This window comes from Culex pipiens, chromosome 2 (genome assembly GCF_016801865.2).
Source record: "Culex pipiens pallens isolate TS chromosome 2, TS_CPP_V2, whole genome shotgun sequence".
Taxonomy (NCBI): domain Eukaryota; kingdom Metazoa; phylum Arthropoda; class Insecta; order Diptera; family Culicidae; genus Culex; species Culex pipiens.
Genome location: NC_068938.1, coordinates 26,108,868 through 26,133,630, shown reverse-complemented (window position 1 = coordinate 26,133,630; position 24,763 = coordinate 26,108,868). Strand labels below are relative to the sequence as shown.

The window sequence follows — 24,763 nt, the reverse complement described above, 5'->3', positions numbered from 1 at the left end:
TTAGATGGATCAGCTTCGCAAGAATTAGCGATGTTTTTTCGCTGAACCAGGTATGTCAAAAACTAGACAAAATAAAACACATACCTTTGATTCTAAAACAGCTCAGTTACCAGTAAGAAAAAAGTCATGCTTGTGCTTTAACAGCCTCCTACTTTGTAGATGTAAACAAAGTGGGATCATTCGAAAATCACGTTACGCATTCTCTCTATTCATCACCCAGGTTTAACCAATCAAACAAACAAAAACAGATGACGACTTCACTGATCTCCCTGCAAAAAAAAAGTTTGTCCTCCCCGACGGGGAATTGAACCCCGGTCTCCCGCGTGACAGGCGGGGATACTGACCACTATACTATCGAGGATTTGATGTTTGAAGAAATTTGATTAAACATTGATGATATGAACTACAACAAACACCTATTTGTAAACCTATCAAAGTCTAATTTAAATTTTTCAATCAGGAACACGTTATGTTATATAACCTTCAAAACTAGTATGTAAATCACACCAAGATTCTTCACGATGAGAAACATTCCGACTGAGATCCATTCCACCCCTCAAATGTCTTCAACACTCTTGAAGACATCCACGTGGCACCCGAAACACGAATCGGAACCGAAATCCAAACCGGAACATCATTTCTAATCAGCGCATCTTATCGACGGGTCACGTCCGAGTTCCACCTTTCGGTTATCGTTTTGGGGTCATCTTCCGGGTCGCCGCGTCCTTTTTGCCCGACCCAAATCCGCCGCGCAAACCCACAATTTATGAGAAAAGTAATAACGCTAAATCATGGCCAAAGCGATATTTGCTCCAGGGGGCGAGCTGAGATTTTGTTCCACTTTTTTATATCCGGAAAAAAAACTTTTCCCCACCAGGTGCATTTTCCGGGCGACGTCGGGAAACGGATAGAACTGCTGGTTGCGCAGCATCTGCAGTGGTCTCAGAAGCGCTGCAAAACGAATTGGAGGAGCCGGCAACATGACTTGAAAAATGCATTAACGAAGTGCGCGCACGTGAGGAAAACCAACACCCGGATGTTGGCGCCATGGCGAAGAAAAATGGAAAACTGGAGTGTAAATTGGTTGTAGCGTGCAGTGAAAAATACTGCAGATGGCGTTGTACGGGGGAAGATAAACCGTTTAGATGTATCTGAAATGAAAATCAGAATATTCATTACTCAGATTAAATTTTTGGGGTTTTTTTTTGGCCATCTTAGGGTAAAGTTTAAAGTGGAGTGCTGAGCCGTATTGTTAACCTTACAATTTTGGTGTTTTTTTTAAACGACTTAAAGTTAGTTTTCTCATGCCAATGTCAGCTTGACATATGCCATAAAATTTTTGCAATGAAATGTTTCCAAAATATCCACCAAATTTTTTTTGTTCATCAAAGTTGGTGATAAAACTAGTCGAAGCTGAGTTCTTAAAAGTTCTAAATAATTATCATTGATTTATTTTCTATTTGAATTTATCGAATAAATAAATTTCAGCAAATAGATAACGGTAGTCTGCAGCAATACACAGATTTTTATCAATCCTCGATAGTATAGTGGTCAGTATCCCCGCCTGTCACGCGGGAGACCGGGGTTCAATTCCCCGTCGGGGAGGCAATAGATTTTTTTTTGCTTTGTGATAGCTCGGATTGCAACAGGAAAAGTAACACTCTGGGACTGATTGGGAATTATAGCTTAAAATGTTTACGAATAATATATAATTTCCCAGTATCTGAATTTTTGCAATATGATTGATAACGACTCAAACAAAAATTTAATGTTGTTTTTTTTTACTTTTTAAGGTCAACTGAAACTGAAAAAATATTTACAGTTATCAGGAAAACACGAATGTTCACAATTGGCGGACAATTACTTTATAAAGAGTATTTTCCCCAAAATATAATTTAATGTTGAGGTTAACGTGAAACACAAAATGACTTATTGATAACAAAAAAGGAAATTATCTTGAAACAGCGAAATTAATTCAGGGAATAAAAAAAAGATTATGAGGATTGTTATACTCGAGGGAGGAGATTAACTTATATTGAAAAAGCTTAACCCTCTTAGAAATAATAAATAAAAATAATATTTAAAAAACATCAGAATTTATTTTTTTGGCTTCTCTCAATTATAATTATTGGAATTTAAAATTCACATTTTCTGAATAAGAAGATTAGAGAAGAAACAAACAAACAAACTTGAACATCGAACATTGAACATCCAATGTTCTAAACAATTTAGGATGTTCCAAATAATTTTCTGATTAGTTTAAATAATTTTGCTTCGATATTTATAAGTTTAGTATTTCCCGGGAGTCTCGAGCTAATTTCTCGGGAATCGAGATATCTAAAAACTTTCCCGGGATTTTTTACCCGGGAATTTTCGCCCGTCACCCTCTAGTAACACATCTTCATTGGGCCGAAGCAAATATTTTTCAAAGTTTTTCTAGCTCAATTTGGCCAAAGGAGGGGAAGGTAAAAAATAAAAAAATATTAAATTTTTTATTGCAATCCAGAATTTCAACAATTTAATTAAAACATTGTTGAAAAATCCATTGTACACCGGTATAGTTGATTTGCTATCAATTATTATCAAAAAGTAAGAATTGACGATAAATAATTAAGCGAAAAAAAACTTTTTCTATACTGTACATTGACAATTAACTAAAATTCTAATTCTTATTGAAGGCCAAAAACATGCTAAAAATCATTCTAAACACAGGAAAATGCATTTTTATTCATTTTAAGTAATTGCACTTCGGTTCCATAAAAATTTTGAAGTTTTTTTTAAATAAAACCTCATTGATTGTTTGGCTGATTTTGATTTTTTTTTAACGTCAGCCCTAATCTGAGTAAGTAAGTCACTGACAAGATTATTTGCAAAATATCAATAATTTTTTATTCTTGATAAACGTGATTATGCTTATTAACAAATAATTTATCTATAGCAGGACAAATTGAAGGCTACATTTTTAGAGTTGTTTTTACAGTCCAATATTTTTTTTTTTTATTTTTGCTATGTCGGTTTATATAAAACTGCTTGATTCAGAGGTTTTCAAAACTCCCAAAAAATAAAACAATTAAACAAATTTGGACCTTTTTAAAAAGAAACTCAAGATTTGTTTCAATCGCTTGGTATCATTTGTATTAAACAACATTTTTGATTATTTCTTTCACTTCAGACAATAAACAAAATTATTTGAAGATTTTTTGAGTAAAGCTGAAACAAGTTTTGTTTCTAAGAAAAAAAAAAGAAAAATTTATAGCCGTACCAAATTATAGTTTTCTGCAAAAAGCGTGGTCGTGGCAAAATGCACCGCTGTGAAGCTCCTTTGTAAAAACAGCGGTGTCATCTCGTGGTGACTAGTGAAAACTGCTTTTAGCCGGTGCATTTTGCCCCATGTTGTGGTGCATTTTGCCCCGTTGTTGTAGTACATATTGCCCCACATTGTTGTTTGGAATGAATCAAATATATTTTTAGAACTTTGTTATTTTTAAACAGTTTTGAGGTTTTTAAAGACTTTTTTCACTTGGATGACGTTGAAAAATAGTTATTTATGAACATCTAACGATTTTTTTTTTGCACAAAAATGCTGAAAAAGAAAAATATAAAAAATCAAAATGTCTCCCTTCCAGTTACGTATCTTACTTATTTATGTATCTAAAAAGTTATGCATTAGATGAAATAAATCTCCAAGTGTGTTCAAATTTTCAATTCCGGATAAACAATATTTCAAAATAGTCAGGTTTCGAAGTATTTTATCAGACTTTATAATTTGGACACAGTAGCTATAGCCATTTTTGGTCATTAAAAGTAGGATAACTTTTATCATGTATCAAGCAGCATTTGGGTAATTCTCTACCAACTCACACGAAATCGGGAAAAGTTGCCCTGACCCCTCTTCGATTTGCGTGAAACTTTGTCCTAAGGGGTAACTTTTGTCCCTGATCACGAATCCGAGGTCCGTTTTTTGATATCTCGTGACGGAGGGGCGGTACGACCCCTTCCATTTTTGAACATGTGAAAAAAGAGGTGTTTTCAATAATTTGCAGCCTGAAACGGTGATGAGATAGAAATTTGGTGTCAAAGGGACTTTTGTGTAAAATTAGACGCCCGATTTGATGGCGTACTCAGAATTCTGAATAAAAGTATTTTTCATCGAAAAAAAACACTAAAAAAGTTTTAAAAATTCTCCCATTTTCCGTTACTCGACTGTAAAAAATTTTGGAACATGTCATTTTATGGGAAATTTAATGTACTTTTCGAATCTACATTGTCCCAGAAGGGTCATTTTTTCATTGAGAACAAAATTTTTCATTTTAAAATTTCGTGTTTTTTCTAACTTTGCAGGGTTATTTTTTAGAGTGTAACAATGTTCTACAAAGTTGTAGTTGTAGACAATTACAAAAATTTTGATATATAGACATAAGGGGTTTGCTTATAAACATCATGAGTTATCGCGATTTCACGAAAAAAAAGTTTTGAAAAAGTTACTTTTTGCGTTTCTCATTGTTTCGTCGTCCGTGTCTGTCGCGGGTGACCATGAATGGCCATGATCGATGACGACCAACTTTTTCAAAACTTTTTTTCGTAAAATCGCGATAACTCGTGATGTTTATAAGCAAACCCCTTATGTCTATATATCAAAATTTTTGTAATTGTCTGCTCTACAACTTTGTAGAACATTGTTACACTCTAAAAAATAACCCTGCAAAGTTAGAAAAAACACGAAATTTTAAAATGAAAAATTTTGTTCTAAATGAAAAAATGACCCTTCTGGGACAATGTAGATTCGAAAAGTACATAAAATTTCCCATAAAATGACATGTTCTAAAATTTTTTACAGTCGAGTAACGGAAAATGGGAGAATTTTTAAAACTTTTTTAGTGTTTTTTTCGATGAAAAATACGTTTATTCGGAATTCTGAGTACGCCATCAAATCGGGCGTCTAATTTTACATAAAAGTCCCTTTGACACCAAATTTCTATTTCATCACCGTTTCAGGCTGCAAATTGTTGAAAACACCTCTTATTCGCATGTTCAAAAATGGAAAGGGGTCGTACCGCCCCTCCGTCACGAGATATCAAAAAACGGACCTCGGTTTCGTGATCAGGGACAAAAGTTACCCCTTAGGACAAAGATTCCCGCAAATCGAAGAGGGGTCGGGGCAACTTTTCCCGATTTCGTGTGAGTTGGTAGAGAATTACCCATATGCTTTCTGGTAAAAAAAAATCACTATGGAAAGAATAAAACTGTGTTAAATCAAATCATCAACACTATCTGTGTAAAGTTAGTTATTTAATAAAAGTAAAAAAAACTAACTGAAACATGTTTTTAAATTATAAGCTCAAGTATGATATCTGTAATCATTTATGAAACAATGTTAATCAATATAATAAATTTTAAAGCTCTCTTCAATTACCAATAATAATTTTCAATCTTTTTGTAAAATATTCAATTTAAAATGATTTTGAGATTTTGATTTTTTTTAAAAAGAACAAAATACCACAATTCTAATGCGTTAGTAAACAAAAACCGTAGTGTGAAGGTGTTCGACCAACAGATTTTCTTCTGGAACCCGCTGCTAGCCTTTGCGAACTTTTTCGCGTTTTGCCGATGGAAATCAAAAACTACCAGTTCTTCAAAACCCACCCACCACAACACCCAGCTTACTCACCACGTCTATGATTTGCATCAGCGTCAAGCCGAAGCTCAGCTGCAGGGGATCGGATTCGTTGACCACCGGTCGCTCCAGTGTGTTGTAGGTGTCCAGCAGATCGTGCAGCAACCGCTTTTCGTGGTAACCGGCCAGACACACTGTAAAGAGGGAACATGAAAACACGTGAAAAAATCGTTACATTAAATAGCAATAATCAGTATTATTTTTGGGTGGGGAAAAACTTGTTCATTTCCTTCTTCATTTGACATTCGGTTGGCATTTCGCCGATCATCATCGTTTATTTCTTCTTGTTCTGAATATAAAATGCAAAGAACTTTTTGGTCACGACAAAATGATGGGACTGCTTCTTCTTTTCCCCTGCTGGTGGTAAGAAGCAAAAGAAACAAACGCCAAACTGTTGTGTGTGACGCGTGCGATGCTTATCTTAATCGAAATCGTCCCTTTCCCATCTTGTTTGGGTCGATTGAAGAGAGGAATTGCTTTTGGACACACTTACTAAAAGTTACCTAAATGTTCTGAAACATCCAACTGTTATTGCTCAAAATAGTTTTTAAATTCATTTCAACGACTTATTTGTGAAAATTAGTCAAATTCAAACAAATTGACCAGAATTTTCTTACAGTGCATCAATTTACCACGGAGGAGCCCCGTTTCCCTCGGAAATGTCCACACGTCGTTGCCATTTCCGCAGAGCATTCCGAAAAATGGTTATTACTATTGTGGTGTGCGTGTGTAAGTTGGCAGTTGTTGGATAACCATCACCGTCACCGGCGCCGGAGGGATGCTGTCCCGATAGTGATCCGGGACTTCCGTCCAAACTGGGTCGTCAAAGGGAAGGGTCAGCTCTGAAATTGATACTCGAGAGAGCTTCACTCTTTGCGAAAGTTCAACACCGTGCGTGCGTGACTGAATTAAGGCAAGTTGTGGCATATGTGTGTGTGTGTTCAGGTCAAAAACTAATCAGCTTTAGTACCACGTTAATGATAGTTTGTTAGCGAGATCATATTTCCGTAGGCATGTTTCGACCTTCGGCTGGGCAAACAAAGGATGGGAAGACGTGTTGGATTAGTGTAATTCAATTAATTATGTGGCCAGCGGTATGATAATTCTGGGAATCTCTTTCACTGAGAAAATAGTTTTCTTTTGGCAAAATCAAAGATTAATAATCAAATTTACTTGAACCCCCTTAAAAATTCAGAGGTATTTCTCGCTAGTCCCTTTCAAACTTATCAAAATTCCTGCCGAATGCTCCCTTAAAAAATAATACACTACCCGAAGTTATTGCTTAAAGCACACTGAATTAACCTTCAACCTTCGTCAAAACTGAAGTCCACCACCGCAGCGGCAGCTGCCTTGGCTCCGGGTTCTCTCGAACCAATATCCCTCTTCAACCTGCAAAAAGCCCCATAATCCATTCGTATTTCGACCATTTCGCCAACCAAAGAAAAAGAACCCAACAAAGAGGCGAAAAAAAGGGGGCCCTGGCCTTAAACGGAGAACAATTCCTTCGTGCGTAATGAAAATCTATAAACTCCTTAATTTTATGGAGCTGATTTTCGTTGCGGACTCCTGCGCCGGGTACTTCCATCCACCCACCCTTGAAGCAAGAGAGAGAGAGAGTGGAGTAGATGGTCGGAAAATAATCGACTGCAGCCGGTTGGTTGAGGAAGGAGCAGGCGGTTCCAAAGGTGACACAAAAAGGCTCACCCCCTTCATAAGGGGAAGGGGGGTCCTAATGGTGGTGGTCTGGTCTTCGCGTGGATGTTGTCCTTTTTTTTGGCTTCATCGTTTTCGTGCCCTTATGGCCACCACCGTCACATATACTCATATAGTCTATAATGCGCTAAACGAACCCACCCAGATCCCGGGCGTGGAACATAATCTTCTCGGAATTGAGCAGAACCAGCACCTTGTTGTCGAACTTGGGGCAAAAGGGTTCTTGAGGAAACTGGCTGTGTTATGAAAGGAAGTTGGGTTTGATCCGAGGGACAAGGTATTTTAATAATTTTGAACTTGAGAGGTGAACTCAAATATAAGTTGAAGTTTCAAAACTTAAAAAAACATTATTTCTCAGTTTTCTCTAGTTCACTTCTATTTTATTTATTTTCAATTCTATTTCATTCCAAGCCAAAATAACAGTCTTTTCTGCCCAAAATAGTTAGAATAATTTGAATTTTCTTCGAGATTTTGAAAGACTTTCAAAGTTCAACCAAAAGTTGAAAAATAAAAATATAATCAATAACAAAATCTATAAAATGCCCATTTTCCGTTATCTGCGGTAACAATTCAACCAAATAATCAAATAAAGGGAAATTTTTACAAGACTCAAGACTTAGAGAAAATCGACTGCTTTGAATTTTACTTTCAAGGGTCCTGATTTTCGGTTCAATGAACAGAATCCACTCACTCATCGCCTATCCATTCGTCGCATATTCCAACCCGCTAGCATTCATGAGCGAATGATACTCGCAAGCAGCCAGTGAGTGGCCCAAACTGTTCACTCAGCTAACAAATACATAGAGGAGAAAATCGTGACGTCAGAAATGAACTCAAAACACTCAATGTTCAATTTGTGAGTGACTTTAACATTTTGGCCTAGTTTGACAGCTACCTCGTTCCCAGGTTTTCTGTGGGAGAGAAAAGGAGGCGAATACTTTATGAAAATCATACCTGTCAAAATTCCTAGCCTCAAAATTTTGTCGCGAGTTGCTTTTCTCTTCTATAGTGAAAATATTTGCCTACTCCGTCGCTCGACGACACTCACACACTACCATGCTCAGCGAAGAGCCACTCTCACAAAATGCCAGCCCGGCAGTCTTTTTGTCTTCACGCCCTCAGTTTGCCATCAATTTGATTTTTTCTTGGTGGAAGTTTCTTTCAATGGTGTCTATAATGTTATGAAATCAATATAAATGCACAATTCAATTGATAACATTGATTTTAGGCAACCCAAATCAATGAGTATAGCGCAGCGCATCAGAGAAAAAATGTTTTCAGTTCAGAGTGATCGGAGACGATCGGCCTGTCTGAACCGTTCGGAGACTGAGCCGATCAGAGAGAGAGAGAAGAGTAGAAAAGAGAGTGTTCGGGAGCGAATGGTGATAGAGTGACAAACGGTAGGAATTCATCAGGGAAATCAAGTTTTAGTGACAAAAAGATAAATTAAAAATCACCAAATTTTTTTTCAGTGTAGTCCATATCCATACCTACAACTTTGTCGAAGACACCAAATCGATCAAAAAATTCATTCAAAAGATACAGATTTTTGAATTTTCACATATCATTTTTGTATGGACAGCTGCCAAATTTGTATGGAAAATTATATGGACAAACCAATGATGCAAAATGGCTTCTTTGGGCATACCGAAAGCACCAAAAAAGTTTCAGCCGGATTAAAAAATACAAAAAAAAATCGAATGACCGAAATCTCATAGAATTGCTCATCATGGAAAAAATATGTTTAATAGCTGAGAGAATTTCCTACAATTTGCTTTTTGAGACTTCCGGCACTTAGTCTCTGAGATATAGCTGAGATATTGAAAAAAATCGAATCGATGAAAATGACGATATCTCGGAAACAATTGCTCCGATTTTCAGTGTTTTAAAACGAAACCTGTGTAAAATTTTCAAATCTTTTCAATAACTATGTCGCATGTGTCTCACGGTGCAGGGAAGTTTGCCATTCAGCTTCTATGGAAGGGAGAAAGTGAAAGCTATGCGCCGCGAGCATTGAACACTTTGAAAACTATATAAACGATAAAAAGCTCAGAAAGCTCCTAATGGAATCCATTGAAACCTGTTAAGGTGAAGCCGTTGATTATTTTGGAAGAAAATTGATCATCACTATAAAATATTCTGTATTAAATTTAATTTAACGAACTTCAGCACCAAAAGGAATCAGCATGTGCCGGTTGTTGCCTTCTTGAAGCTACTGAAAGAATTTTTGATATAAATCAATTGTGCTTCAAAATTTATAAAATTTTGTGGCACAGTCATTGACGTCCTAGTTGGCAATCATTGATTAATGAACGATTTCCATAATTTTACAATGAATGGGATAATCGTTACCAAAAGGAATCAGCATGTGTAGGGCCCTTTTCTAAACAACTTGTTGAAAGAATTTTGTCAAAATATTGAAAGCGACGCAAAATTTATATCTTTGAACGAAAAATCATGACAACGATGAAAGTCTTCACGTTAAATAAACTTACGAAATCACGACAAAATTAAGTCTACTTTCAGGCGATTTTATGAGCACATGGGAAACAATTTGATTTTAGCAGGATAAATGTCCTATGTCACAAAAGTGTTTGCATAAACATGGGACAGTTATGCAAAAACGGACAGGGCAAAAGAAACCGAAAAGCTACGATATCTTACATGCTGTAGGAAACATCGGTAGACAAGCTACTGCAAACGAGTATATCTCGAACCACAAAATATATGCGAAAGCATTCTCGCGCCAGTATTTTAGCGATTTTCCGATTTAAATTGATACTGAATCGCCTTATTTACGAAGATGAAAATGATGTCCAGACATGAAGTAAAACCTATACCTTTCTTTAGTAAGAAGGGCAAAAATGTTTACAACAGAAAAGTTAACAACGGTTAATTTTTTTTACATTCCGACTAATAAGGGTAAAAGTTTCCACAATTTCGCCAATTGAAAAATGAAGGCTAGTTTGGTGTCACTTAGAAAAAATTGTATTGCATCATTTTCATTATCTACTTAACATAATCTCAGAACCGATGAGTGATTAAAATTTTTAAGAATTTTCATAGCCTTCCAAAGAAAAATAAATCTGAAATAGACGACAATAGACACAGCTTATAGGATTAACTCCTCAATATAGCGTTACCTTGCCTGTAAGGGTATGCTTTATTCCATTAGTAGGCTCATAAGAAATACTTTGTTTTCAGAAAACCTCAGTTTTCGCCAATACAATAGTTTTTAAAACTCAGACATCATTCCGGCTGGAAGAACAAGATTAAATATCGACTCAAAAATCTGGATGAATATAACGATCACTTTAAATCCAACTTTAAGCTCCTACTATGAGCTGAGCCAAATTTAATAATACGCCAGATTCAAATCTGATTAAGTCCTTTCCGCTCATCCCTACCAGAAAGCATCAATAAAATACACATGGTCCTCGAAATGTCGAAAAAAAAAACCAACGCAACGGCTTCTGGTATACCTTTATGAAATTCCTCTGCGCCAGCCAAAATTCCGTCCGTCCAATATTCTGCTTCTGCAAAAAAAGGAAGCCCGAATCGTTCCCGCAAAGGACAACAAACGCAGCAGCAACCACAATTTTGCCGTAAAACCGCGCCACCACGCTCGGCTGGAAACAAAACGATTCCCATTTCGGCGTCGTCATCGGTCCCGTTTTTTGGAGAGGGAGATGGAAAACGGGATGAGGGGCTTATCCTTATCTTGCCGTTTTCCAGGGACCCACTTGTCGATATTGGCCTCCATCACCACCACCAACACGACTTGGATTGGTTCGTCTTTATATGTTTAGACTAAATTTAACGGGACTTGTCTATTTTTTTATTTTAGTTACTTGAAATTTGTGACAAAATCTTCTTCAGTTGAATTTCAAGAATAATCGAATGAATGACAAAGTCACCCAACATCACAGTACGTTGAAATATTCAAGTCGTAGACATGTTTTCCCTCCGTGTAGTCCTTTTTTCTTCCTCTCCTGACAAAAAAAAAAATGAATGCGTCACGTGACCGAGCAGAGTCTCCAGAAAATCATCGGAAGTCTGTGATTGTCACGTGTTGTCCCACCTTCCACCTTTTTTTCCCCCTACACAGTCTCTCTCAAGAGGGTAGCCACAAGATGGAAACTGGTGGCTCCAGAAGGGACTCCCCCGAAAATTGGGTTCCTTTATGCTTCTGTGGTGATGTGTTTTCCACACGAGTGCCCCTCTGTGTGCTCATCTTCCCCACCAGCAGCAGTGGGATTGAATGCTGCGAAGATTCCTCGTCTAGGAACATGGTGAACAAGCGCCGCTAGACGGTTCTAGTAGAGGCGGGAAGAGAGCTCGAGAACCGACGACTAGTGGATAGTGGGCACTTGTTCGCTCCGTGGCTAGGCAGTAAATTATGCAATCGAACGTCGGTGGATTGGTTTCGATTGTGGGTCCGATATTTGTTTGCTAGCAGGTTTGATTTGAGATGATCAAGAAGGGAAGGGTTACTGAAACCGGATTAATGCGTTTTATAGTTCAATTACAGCACTGAACATACCTAAGTAAAATGAAGAAAAAAAGACAGATAAAAATTTTTGTTATCATATTTTTAAAGAAGAGTTTCCCAAATTTACCTTTATCCACTATTGAGTATTATTAGACATTTTTTATACATTTTTTAAAAGTTTGAGGTTTTTGTGACTCGACTCTGGATGAGATCGAGGAAAAAAACAAGCCTGAAAGTCTTAAATAAAAAGTAAAAATCAAATTTTCAAAATATCAATGTATTTATCGATTTTCCTTAAATTTTACAAATACATAAAAAAATCATATCCAAAATAAGAAGTTTTGAGTGATTTTTATAACAGTTCAATCGTGAAAATTCACAAAATTTTACAAATTGAATTTCTAATCAATTTTTGAAAATTTGAAGATTATGTAGAGCTTTGATCGGTGAACCATTTGAGTTATTCTTAAGATTTCAGCATTATTATTTAATTTTTTTTTTAATTTTGTTCCATGCATTTCCTAGATCAATGGCTATTTTACATCATAAGTTTTTTCAAATAAGGCTCCACACAATTTTGCCAGCTTGTCATGCAAAATGGTCACGGTAGTTTCGAAAATCTGTATTTTGAGAGTCAATTTTTTAATGAGTAGTCTTCAGCCAAGTTTCACAAAAAAGTTTTTTTTTAATTTTTATTTTTTATATATGTTTTAGTGCATTAGGCAAGGGATTTTCGCTAGAGCTTAGTATTGTGCAATAAATTTTACCGGAAAATTTTGTTTTAATAAGATTGTAGGAAAAAATGGAAAATTGGGTTTCATAAAATTTTAAAAATCATTATAAGATGCAAAATAAAATATACATTCAAAAAGGCAATGCATGGAATTTTCAGGTAAAATTATTTTTATCAAAAGAGCAGAAAATGATGATTGAGCATCGAACAACTAGTTTTCAAGAAAATGTGAGTTGAAAAATGGTTACTTTTCAAGTGACACTGAGAAAAACTAATCTTTAAAAAAAATGATAGCTGAAAAAACTAAGTCAACATTTTTTTATTTTAGTTACTTGAAATTTGTGACAAAATCTTCTTCAGTTGAATTTCAAGAATAATCGAATGAATGACAAAGTCACCCAACATCACAGTACGTTGAAATATTCAAGTCGTAGACATGTTTTCCCTCCGTGTAGTCCTTTTTTCTTCCTCTCCTGACAAAAAAAAAAATGAATGCGTCACGTGACCGAGCAGAGTCTCCAGAAAATCATCGGAAGTCTGTGATTGTCACGTGTTGTCCCACCTTCCACCTTTTTTTCCCCCTACACAGTCTCTCTCAAGAGGGTAGCCACAAGATGGAAACTGGTGGCTCCAGAAGGGACTCCCCCGAAAATTGGGTTCCTTTATGCTTCTGTGGTGATGTGTTTTCCACACGAGTGCCCCTCTGTGTGCTCATCTTCCCCACCAGCAGCAGTGGGATTGAATGCTGCGAAGATTCCTCGTCTAGGAACATGGTGAACAAGCGCCGCTAGACGGTTCTAGTAGAGGCGGGAAGAGAGCTCGAGAACCGACGACTAGTGGATAGTGGGCACTTGTTCGCTCCGTGGCTAGGCAGTAAATTATGCAATCGAACGTCGGTGGATTGGTTTCGATTGTGGGTCCGATATTTGTTTGCTAGCAGGTTTGATTTGAGATGATCAAGAAGGGAAGGGTTACTGAAACCGGATTAATGCGTTTTATAGTTCAATTACAGCACTGAACATACCTAAGTAAAATGAAGAAAAAAAGACAGATAAAAATTTTTGTTATCATATTTTTAAAGAAGAGTTTCCCAAATTTACCTTTATCCACTATTGAGTATTATTAGACATTTTTTATACATTTTTTAAAAGTTTGAGGTTTTTGTGACTCGACTCTGGATGAGATCGAGGAAAAAAACAAGCCTGAAAGTCTTAAATAAAAAGTAAAAATCAAATTTTCAAAATATCAATGTATTTATCGATTTTCCTTAAATTTTACAAATACATAAAAAAATCATATCCAAAATAAGAAGTTTTGAGTGATTTTTATAACAGTTCAATCGTGAAAATTCACAAAATTTTACAAATTGAATTTCTAATCAATTTTTGAAAATTTGAAGATTATGTAGAGCTTTGATCGGTGAACCATTTGAGTTATTCTTAAGATTTCAGCATTATTATTTAATTTTTTTTTTAATTTTGTTCCATGCATTTCCTAGATCAATGGCTATTTTACATCATAAGTTTTTTCAAATAAGGCTCCACACAATTTTGCCAGCTTGTCATGCAAAATGGTCACGGTAGTTTCGAAAATCTGTATTTTGAGAGTCAATTTTTTAATGAGTAGTCTTCAGCCAAGTTTCACAAAAAAGTTTTTTTTTAATTTTTATTTTTTATATATGTTTTAGTGCATTAGGCAAGGGATTTTCGCTAGAGCTTAGTATTGTGCAATAAATTTTACCGGAAAATTTTGTTTTAATAAGATTGTAGGAAAAAATGGAAAATTGGGTTTCATAAAATTTTAAAAATCATTATAAGATGCAAAATAAAATATACATTCAAAAAGGCAATGCATGGAATTTTCAGGTAAAATTATTTTTATCAAAAGAGCAGAAAATGATGATTGAGCATCGAACAACTAGTTTTCAAGAAAATGTGAGTTGAAAAATGGTTACTTTTCAAGTGACACTGAGAAAAACTAATCTTTAAAAAAAATGATAGCTGAAAAAACTAAGTCAAGAAAGATAATTTTTCAAACGTGATAAAACTGAAATAAATAAAATATTTTTTTTTTAAATCCTTATTACAGTCATGCCTCTGTTTAGCACCCCATATGGGGGATGTAAATCCGAGGCGAGGAATGCAAATCCTGAAGCTTATGGTATTTTTGCTATATGGGAGACATTGGGTATAATCGAATGAAAAATCATGCAAACATAAAAAAAAACAGTTTTTTTTAATCGCGATCATGGCTGCTATCCATTGTAAACATAGTTACATGAAATTTTTCAAAAAAATACGTATTTTTCTTGCATTTTGAAAATGAAATTTTTTACTCTAAAAAAACTTCAAAATATGATCGTGTCAAATGATCATGTTTTTGTCGTACATTTCGAGGGTCATACATTTTTTTTAAATACTGAAGTTTTCACAAAACTACGCATTTTCGAAAAAAATACTAAAAAAATCAGTTTTTTGCAATATTGGTATCAAATGATTGGGATTGTTTCATACATTTCGAATGTAAAAACCACATATTTTGAAATTACTCAAAATTTTAACAAAACTACGTATTTTCGAAGAAATACTCAAAATTTCAGTTGTCCACAATATGGGTATCAATTGATCGGATTTTTTCATACATTTCGAATCGTGTTTTTGTCGTACATTTCGAGGGTCATACATTTTTTTAAAATACTGAAGTTTTCACAAAACTACGCATTTTCGAAAAAAATACTAAAAAAATCAGTTTTTTGCAATATTGGTATCAAATGATTGGGATTGTTTCATACATTTCGAATGTAAAAACCACATATTTTGAAATTACTCAAAATTTTAACAAAACTACGTATTTTCGAAGAAATACTCAAAATTTCAGTTGTCCACAATATGGGTATCACATGATCGGATTTTTTCATACATTTCGAATGTAATAACAACCTTTTTTGAAAATACTCAAAATTTTCACAAAGCTACGTATTTTAAAAAAAAAACACTCAAAATTTCAGTTGGGTAACAAATGTTCCGATTTTTTTCAATTATTTCAAATGTAGTAAAAATGTTAAAACTATGAAATTTTGAGTATTTAAAAGAAATACGCAGCTTAGAGAAAATTTTGAGTATTTGAAAAAATGTTGTGCTTTTCGAAATTTATTAAAATAACTCGATCATTTGATACCCATATTGTGAAAATCTGAAATTTTCAACATTCTTCGAAAGTAAGTAGTTTTGTGAAAAAATTGAGTATTTTCAAAAATATTTGTAACACTTTTCGAAATGTATGAAAAATCCCGATCGTTTGATATCCATATTGTAAAAAACTGAAATTTTGAGTATTTACCCGAAAATGTGTAGCTTTGTATTTTTTTAGTATTTTAAAAAAATGATACTTTATTTGAAATGTATGAAAAAATCCCAATCATTTGATGCCCATATCCAAAATATTAAACTTTGAGTTTTTGTTCGAAAACACGTAGTATTGTAACTTTTTCAGTATTTTCCAAAAATGTTGTTCCCAAGAATGTATAAAAAAAAATTCGATCATTTGATACCCATATTGTGAAAAAAATGAAATTTAGAGTATTTTTTTTTTAAAACGTAGTTTTGTGAAAAATTTAACCATTTAAAAAAATGTGTTTAAACTTTCGAAATTTATGAACAAATTTCGATCGTTTGATACCCATTTTGTAAAAACCAAAATTTTGATTTTTTTTGTAATTTCCAAAAAAAAATAATATTTGATATGTGTGAAAAATCCCGATACCCATAATGCAATAACAAAAGTTTAAAGTATTTTTTCGAGAAACATTGCATTTTCAAAATACAGGAAAACTACACATTTTTGTGAAAATTTTCATGTAATTATAAGTGCAATCGATGGCTGACATCATCCTGATTCCAAAACACTATAATTATTTGTTGTTTTTATTGTCAATGTCTCCCATATAGCCAAAATCCCTCAAGCTCTGTGCTTCAGTTAAGCACTGAGCCGTGCTTCAAAAAGGCAGCAGAACGAATCTGCTCAGATAATTGTAAAGTTGATAATATTCTGTTGAAACAAGAAAATTTATCACATTCCGATGAAATTCATTGATTCTCATGAAATAGCCCTTCAAAGTTTCATTTAAAAAATAGGTGGCAAAAAAATCACACAATCAAGCATTTTTTTTTATAAAACAAAGACTTTTAATTATTTTACAAATTTTGAATATTGCTGCAACAGAGCAGTTTAGGAAATTATTTTTTTTCCTAAATTTATTGATATTTTCAAAATTTTTGATAGTAGCATAACTGTAATAATGAATAAAATATTTTGTAATATTTTTTTTTTCAAAAATTCCAAACCCATGCTTGAAATTGGAAGCTAAGCCTTATTCTTTTTAAAATGTTTATGAAAATTGCTTTTAAAAAGGTTTAAGAAACCAAAAATTAATTTTCTAATAATTTTACATCTTTAAAAATAAAGAATGCTTTCCAACCCGACAATCAATCCTGCAAATCTAAAAGGTAAGTAAACCTACACAGAAAAAAATATGTAAATTTACACAGCACATAATTACTGTTTCTTATGTAAACTCACTCAATGTAATATTGAAATATGATGTAAAGAGTAAAAAGTCATGGAAATTACTGCAATGTAAATCTAAATCTAATGTAAATCATGAATCTAATGGAAACGTTGAGCATGGAAACTCAAATCTGATGAATTTCTACCCGTGTTCGGCTTCCTGTAAATTCCTATTTAATGTAAATCATATATCCAATGTATTTCTGCCAAACGTTGACTTCAAAACTACCCGAACTAAAAATAGTTATATTTGGTTATCTTTCTATCGCTCTCATATTTCGCTTGACCACTGCCTGAGCCTCGACCTGAACAAGTTGATGCTTTAGCCGCTCGTTTATAAAATGCGAAGATGGCTCAGTCGGCAGCGGGTAGCAGCAGTAACACCGAACATCCTACCCGTCGTCCGTTCGATTCCAGTCCAGCGTTATTCCACTTGGCCGTCGACGAGAAAGCGTCCCCTACCTGTGAAACAACTTTTTAAAATCCGAATTTCCTTTTGCTGCCCGTTTCAATCATTTTAAAATAGAACATAGGCCACACCCTTTTCCTACTGCATTCCAAGTCGAGCTTCTCATTCCCATTGGCCAATCAGAATTAGTTGATTTGAACTAATGTAAATTCCAAAAGTAATGTAAATTTTCAAAACTAATGTAAATTTCCAATGAATCTAATGTAAATTTCCAATGAACCTAATGTAAATATACATCATTTATCATGATACCTTTTGGTACATAATAAATAATGTAAATTTACAGGAATATTTTTTTCTGTGTAACTCCAACCCTTAGGATAACTCCATTCAACCAATCTCAACCGACGATTCCATCCGGTTAAATAATGACCCAATGAATGTGCCCCGAGGGAGAAAACCCTATTGAAGTGGAACTCCTTTCTGGACCATGCTCGATTCGAGCAGTAGTCATTCCAACCAGGACGACTCAATTCAAAGAAACCAATTAACACAGAACTGGTGAAAATTTCCTCTCAAAATCCAGCTGAAAAAATCACACTCACCAAAAAAACTTAAACACCTTTTACGACTTCATTCTCGGCCGGTCCAACCTTCAAGTACCACTCCAATTGCGTCAATAAAAAGCACTTTTCCAGCACACCGGAAACCACCACCACACAAAGCGAGGGAGCCGGACCCCGGCTGGAGAAAAACAAATATTTTCCTTAAATTACCACTGTGCACACTGGACTTGGGCCAACTCGCCCCTCCCGAGAGAGCGTGCAAAGAGATTGTTCAGGACTCACGTCAACAGAAAAAAAAGTTGCTCCCCACAAAACAAACCTTAGAAGTGCAACCGTCGTGGAAAAGTGCACTTGGTACAATGTTAGCCGACGACGACCCCAACCCCAACTCCACGGACCTTAATGTTGGTCAAACTTTGCCGACCTGTCTGCGCTCAGCGCAATTTCGTCCAGTCGGTTGTGAATGAACCTTAAGAGACTGAGGGGGAAAACACTTTTTGCCCAAACCCATAAATAAACAGTAATTCATCCTTCGCCTCATTAACACTCTATGTATTCATGGTGTACTTCCTCTGTCCTCTCACCTTGTTGGTGGAATCTTCCCACCCCTTTATGTCTTACCTTAACCATGAAGATGGAAGTTACTCAACAGCTTGCGTAATGTTTTGAAATGTCCTAAACAACAAAAGGTGTCGATTTTGAAAAAAATGTCAAAATTCACTATCTTCGATAAAAAATCAGTACATGAACCCTTTTCAAAGCATACTCCAGCAGTCTTGTTGATTTCGTCCAAGTTACCCGCAACCCCCCTAATTTCCCACTCAAAGAGTCCTTTCCTGTAAATGAAGGTGGCACAAGATGCTGATGAGAGGCTGGTTCTCTCTCTCTCTAGTTGACTTCACCGAACCGTGGCCACACCGCAAGGCGGCGACGCCGGTGATGATGACGACCTAGGTGAGAGCCTCAAACCTGCTTCCGTTCACAAAATGGCAGTCAGTCGTCCGTGCAACCGAAAACAGTCAACAAGGGTAGTGGTGAGAGCTTTGGTGGTTGCGCAGTGTGATAAGAGTGTGGATTTGATGAAACTTTGAGGATTTTGATAGTTTGTTGGAACAACCAAAAATTTAAAAGAATCTTTTTTAAAGAGTTTAGCACAATAATTATGGTTGCTACTAAATCCACTGCAAATTTTATTTCAAGTTCAAAAGACACAATTTAAAAAGCTTTTGATCTTATTACCGAAGCAATCGATTCTGATTGGTTGATTTTTCCACAACCTGTATTCCACTCAATTTTCCGCAGTTTAGCAAACACAAACCAAAACAACACACTGTTGGTATTGAATTGAAAAAAAAGCTCTTCCCTAACCACCCACTAAACTCACCCGCCACCCCCTTCTGACTCGACTGTTTCCCGGCCACAAACAGTAGCTGCACACTTACACTCACGCAGGAAACATCAACAGGATGAGGTCATTAAACTAATGATCCTTCAAAATCATTTTCCCAGAAGCCGGCAGATCCCCGCTGTAGACGAAGATGACGTTGCAGGGAGAGGGGTATTTTCCGAAAAAAGGAAAAAAAACGGAAGAAAGCTCCGCGCGCACTTCCTGTCGCACTCTTCATCATCATCAACGCGCGGAAAGCTTCTGCACAAGGAGAGGGGGAGCTTTCAACCGTTAATAGAGTTATCTACGTGCGCATGTATTGCGTGTACGTACACGAAAAAAGTGAGGTTAAATTTTGTACCAGCCAGCAAAACAAATGGTGCGCTAGTGTGTGTGAGATCGGGCTTAGATAGCTCTATACCCTCAGGGTACGCAGAAAAAAAGGGCGTGGGTGGGGGTTACGAAGGAGGGACTTTTTACGGAACATCACACGCAACCAACCGACGACGGTGAAGATACGCTATACGTGGCGTTGGCCAGAGAGCATGATTACACGGGGACCAGAGCCAGACCAGGACGATGACGTTCAATTTCATGAAGCGCTTCCACGGGTATTACTGCGGCGAAATGGGGCGAAATAGTGGGGGAGTTCTCGACGAAAATTATGTGTATGAGTTTCATGGACAATTCAATTAAATTTTGAAAAAAAAATATGCTGATAAAAAAACGAGAAAAATAAAATTTCAAAGGTTAACTAGACTTACTACTTTCCTTAAAAAAAATGCAGCATACATAAAAAATACAAATATTAATTATTATTTGATATTTTTAAAGAGCAAAAAACCTCTCCGTATGCTCCTGCAATCTTTTTCTATCAATAGATGATGGTTTTTATAAAATATTGCATGTTTTGTTATATTCTTTTGAAATTATTTGATCAAATATTTAACCTCTCTTATTTTGTTACTTTTTTTCAATTCGTGTCCTTGATTCTGAATGTAAATATTTTTGAGATATCAAGAATTGATTCCCGGGCAGACGGTAATAACAAAATTCATTCCATTCCAATAACAAATACTGTTAAAATAACAGAAAGTGTTATGAAATCTTCTTGAAAAATCCATTTTTGCATAAGGGTTTAATAACAGTTTATGTTATCATAACAAAATCTGTTATTGGTCTGATATTGATTGAAAGCCAATACAACTTTGGAATAACATTTTTTGTTATGGAAGAATACCTCAAACTGTTATTGGGATGATCGGATTAGTTGTTAAAATAACAAACAATAATAACAATGATTTGTTCGAAGTATAACTAAAATAGTTATTAGTCTGTTTTTTTCAATAACAATCCAATAATAAAAAAAGTCATATCGACGAATAACAAATCTTGTTATAAATAACATGATATGTTATTGGACTAGTATTTTCAAATATCAAAAAATGTTATTCCCACGAGATTTCCGTCTGCTCGGGTTCTCATAAACCAAAACTACATTTCTACACAAGATCATTATGAGTCTGATTTAAAAAATAAAAGCATCTGACATTTTGGAAACAGTAGCAAAATTCAACATTTAGTTCTCAAATATATGAATCTGCATTAGGGTGACAAGAAAAATTGAAAATTTCGGAAAATCGCAAGAGATACCCCCTGGATCGATTCTTCAGGCAAAAACAAGTAACTGTGCCAATTTTGAGCCAAATCGGTAAAGGCTAAGGGGTCGCTTTTCATCGTTGAAGTTTATATGGGGAAAATCGCAAAAATGTATGGGGAAAAACATCGCTTCAGGATTTTTGCAGCAGGAGGCGCAGGTCTCGCCCAAAATTGTCCAAGTGTGAGATTCTTGTAGGAAATTTAATTACCTACAACTATGTAGAAGGGTGCAAGACGATCCGAGTCCTGATTTTTGGTGCTTAATATTGAATTTTTGGCCCTTTTGAAATGTTAGTCTTGGTTTAAAACTGTTGAAAATATTTATTTCGAAAAGATCGAAAAATTTCACGAATGTTTCATATTTTAACATTGAAAATCGGACCATTAGTTGCTGAGATATCGACATTAGAAAATGGTGTGTTGTTTGGGTGGGACTTAGAAAACATAAATTTTCCTGTTTTTAAACATTTGCATGGCAATATCTCAGCAACTAAGGGTCGTATCAACAGCCCGGGAGCATGTTGACAGCTCCCATACAAACCGAGTGTACCTCTTTTTGTGGGCCCAGTGGGCCTAAGATGGCGGCCTTTGCTATCATCTAGCCAAACATTTGAAAATGGCGAATAGTTTAAATTAATATAGTTTTTGTCTTGTTTCGGTTTAAAACGACAAAATAAGCATTTTGGAATCATTTTCTTGAAAAACTTGTTTTAAGATACGCCACGTTAAAATATTAATCTCGAACAGTTAGAGGGAGCGTGCCGCGAAAGCCGTCACGTAAAAAAAGTTTCCCATGCAAATTTTGAGTTGCGTTTTTAATGGGCGGACTCCGACGAGGTCCACTTGCCATCTGTCGGTGGATACGCGCAACTCACGAAAACTGTCATGTTAGGGGACGGCTGCGTATCAACAAAGTTCAAAAAATGCAAAATATAGAGAATTTTCTCAGCTTTTCAAAAATATTTTTTTCAAAATTGGGCAAACATGTGCACTAATTTAAAAAAATGAAAAACTGCGACTATTTTCAAAAACGTCATCTAAAAATGGATTTAACTCGAAAACGGTGCACTTTATCAAAATTTCACTAGAGTACTTTTTGATTGCAAATTTGATTTAACATCAATAAATGAAGTTGAAAATTTTTTGCGACCAATTTTTCGATTTTTTTGAAAAAATCAGTATTGATTCAAAAATTTACAACTCGCTCAAACATTTTTTTGCACAACCTGGAAATTTCTGAAAAGTTGGCATTAAATGTCCTCTAAAACATATCAAAAAATAAAAAAAAAATCAAAATAGTGTTTTTTTGCAAATCAAGTTTTAGTGACAAAAAGTTAAATAAAAAATCACCAAAATTTTTTTACCTTGTATCATTTTTTTTTCAGTGTAGTCCATATCCATACCTACAACTTTGCCGAAGACACCAACTCGATCAAAAAATTCCTTCAAAAGATACAGATTTTTGAATTTTCATGCATCATTTTTGTATGGCCAGCTGCCAAATTTATGGACAAACTAATGATGCAAAACGGCTTCTTTGGGCATACCGAAGGCACCAAAAAAGTTTCAGTCGGATTAAAAAATACAAAAATTAAAATTTAAGAAAAAAGACCGATTTCGTAGAGAATTGCTCAACAGTGAAAATGCAAGCAATTAATCGTTTGTTACCCATATTGCAAATTTCAAGAAAATTGAGTATTTTCGAGAAAATTTCGGAATTTTGTGAAATTTTTTGTATTTCGTTCAAAACCTTATAAAACAGTCAAATTATGTACATGCAAAATTTCGAATCGTTCGATACCCATGTTGCGAATTATAAAAATTTGAGTATTTTCGAGATAATACGGTATTTTGTGAAAATTATGTACTACATTCAAAAATCTCTAAAACAGTTAAAAAACATGCAAAATTTCGAATCGTTCGATACCCATATTGTGAATTATAAAAATTTGAGTATTTTCGAGAAAATACAGTATTTTATGAAAATTTTAGTATTTTATTCAAAAAACTCTTAAACAGTTAAAATACATGCAAAATTTTTAATCGTTTAGTACCCACATTGCGAGTTGTATAAATTTGAGTTTTTTTTTAGAAAATATAGAATTTTGTGCAAATTTAAGCATTTTTTTTGTGAAAATTTGAGTATTTCATCCAGTGAAAATGCATGACAAATTTAGAATCGTTTGAAACTCATATCGCAAATTGTAAAAATTTGAGTATTTCCAAAAAAATAGAAATAAAAATAAGTTAAAGGCATGGCTACAAAATTAAAAAAGGCGAAACATACACTTTACACATATTTGTCTCGTTAAAAGTTAAAACAAAAAAACAATTACAGTGCTATTAGATTGTGGTAAGGCCGTTGCCAATATTTTTCAAAGTTTATGTCATTTAAAATATTTTGATTTTTCATGAAATTCCTGTGTACAGCACCGCAAAAACTTTATTTTTGGCAAAAAAAAATAAATATTCGTCAATACTTAGGTATTTTGGAAACTTATGATTGCAAAACCACTGGACAGGTGTATAATGTATTAAACACTTTTTTCATTCAAATGATTAAACCGTGGATCGTAAATTTATTTATTTTTTTTTTAAATCGATACATTTTCAAGATCATATTAAAAAAATCTAGAAATATTTTATCTTTTAATAAACCTTGAGGAAAGACAGCATGTGTCACAAGAAAACTTTTGTAAAAATGCTCAATTTTAGGCCTTATAGAAATATTACAAGTATTGTAATAATTTGAGCACAGCAAATTTTATGTAAAATTGATGTAAAAAATCAAATAATCTATAATTTAAATGAATAAGATACACGATGCTTAAGATTTTTTCAAATGTTGAAAGGGGATCAAGCTATTTGTTATACCTATTTAAAAAAGCATTTCTTTTGACCAATTTCCCTTATTTGCCAAGCAAAGAGGAATGGTTGAGCTTTGCGATAAATAGTAAGAGCTATGCTACGGAAAAGTTCATTCCACTTTTTTTTTCAATACAATCTGATTTTTATTTTGCAAAGAACTATCTTCCTGCAAAGGTCCCTCTCTGTAACGTCAACTCATTGCCAGGCCGAGAGTTGCAGATCCAAAAAAGGATCCTCCTGCGGCAGGCTTAGTTTCACGAGAAGTATTTTTTATTATTATTTTGCTGCTACTTCTGCGGGCCCGCATTCTGCTTCCTTCTTTTCATTTCCAGGGGAACCTAGCCGAGGGTTGAATCTCAGTGTTCAGGCAAGCCCATATTTTATTTACGAAAGAGTTACTCTGCCCTCATTCCAGATACTCTCTCTCTCTCTCGGATACACAACACATGGTCCTACCTGGCCCATACTGGCGAAGATATTTTTTCATGACACCATCAATGTTGTAGCACATTGCTGCCACTGCTGCGGCGGAGATTCGCCAGGTCCAGGAGCCAACGGCCGGTATCCGAGGAAAACATCCGAGAGTCAATATTGGCGTGTTGCTGGCTGGCTGATGACACAGTGTCATTATCTGGTTGCAGATTGCTGGGCCGACCTCCACCCCAGCGCTACCCTCTTCAAGGTAGAGGGAAGAAC

General features: G+C 35.0%; 1 protein-coding gene and 2 non-coding genes across 3 annotated transcripts in view; 1 reads left to right on the top strand and 2 right to left on the bottom strand.

Annotated features, from left to right (window-relative positions):
• Nucleotides 1–24,763, bottom strand: part of LOC120420966 (neuronal acetylcholine receptor subunit alpha-7-like) — a 209,487-nt gene that overhangs the window by 121,967 nt on the left and 62,757 nt on the right. Inside the window, exon 3 of the mRNA XM_039584098.2 lies at nucleotides 5,669–5,808. Coding sequence (XP_039440032.1) covers nucleotides 5,669–5,808 — 140 coding nt within the window. The remainder of the gene's footprint in view (nucleotides 1–5,668; nucleotides 5,809–24,763) is intronic.
• On the bottom strand, nucleotides 290–361 carry Trnad-guc (transfer RNA aspartic acid (anticodon GUC)). Its single transcript has one exon. It is a non-coding gene; the product is annotated as a tRNA-Asp (tRNA).
• On the top strand, nucleotides 1,534–1,605 carry Trnad-guc (transfer RNA aspartic acid (anticodon GUC)). Its single transcript has one exon. It is a non-coding gene; the product is annotated as a tRNA-Asp (tRNA).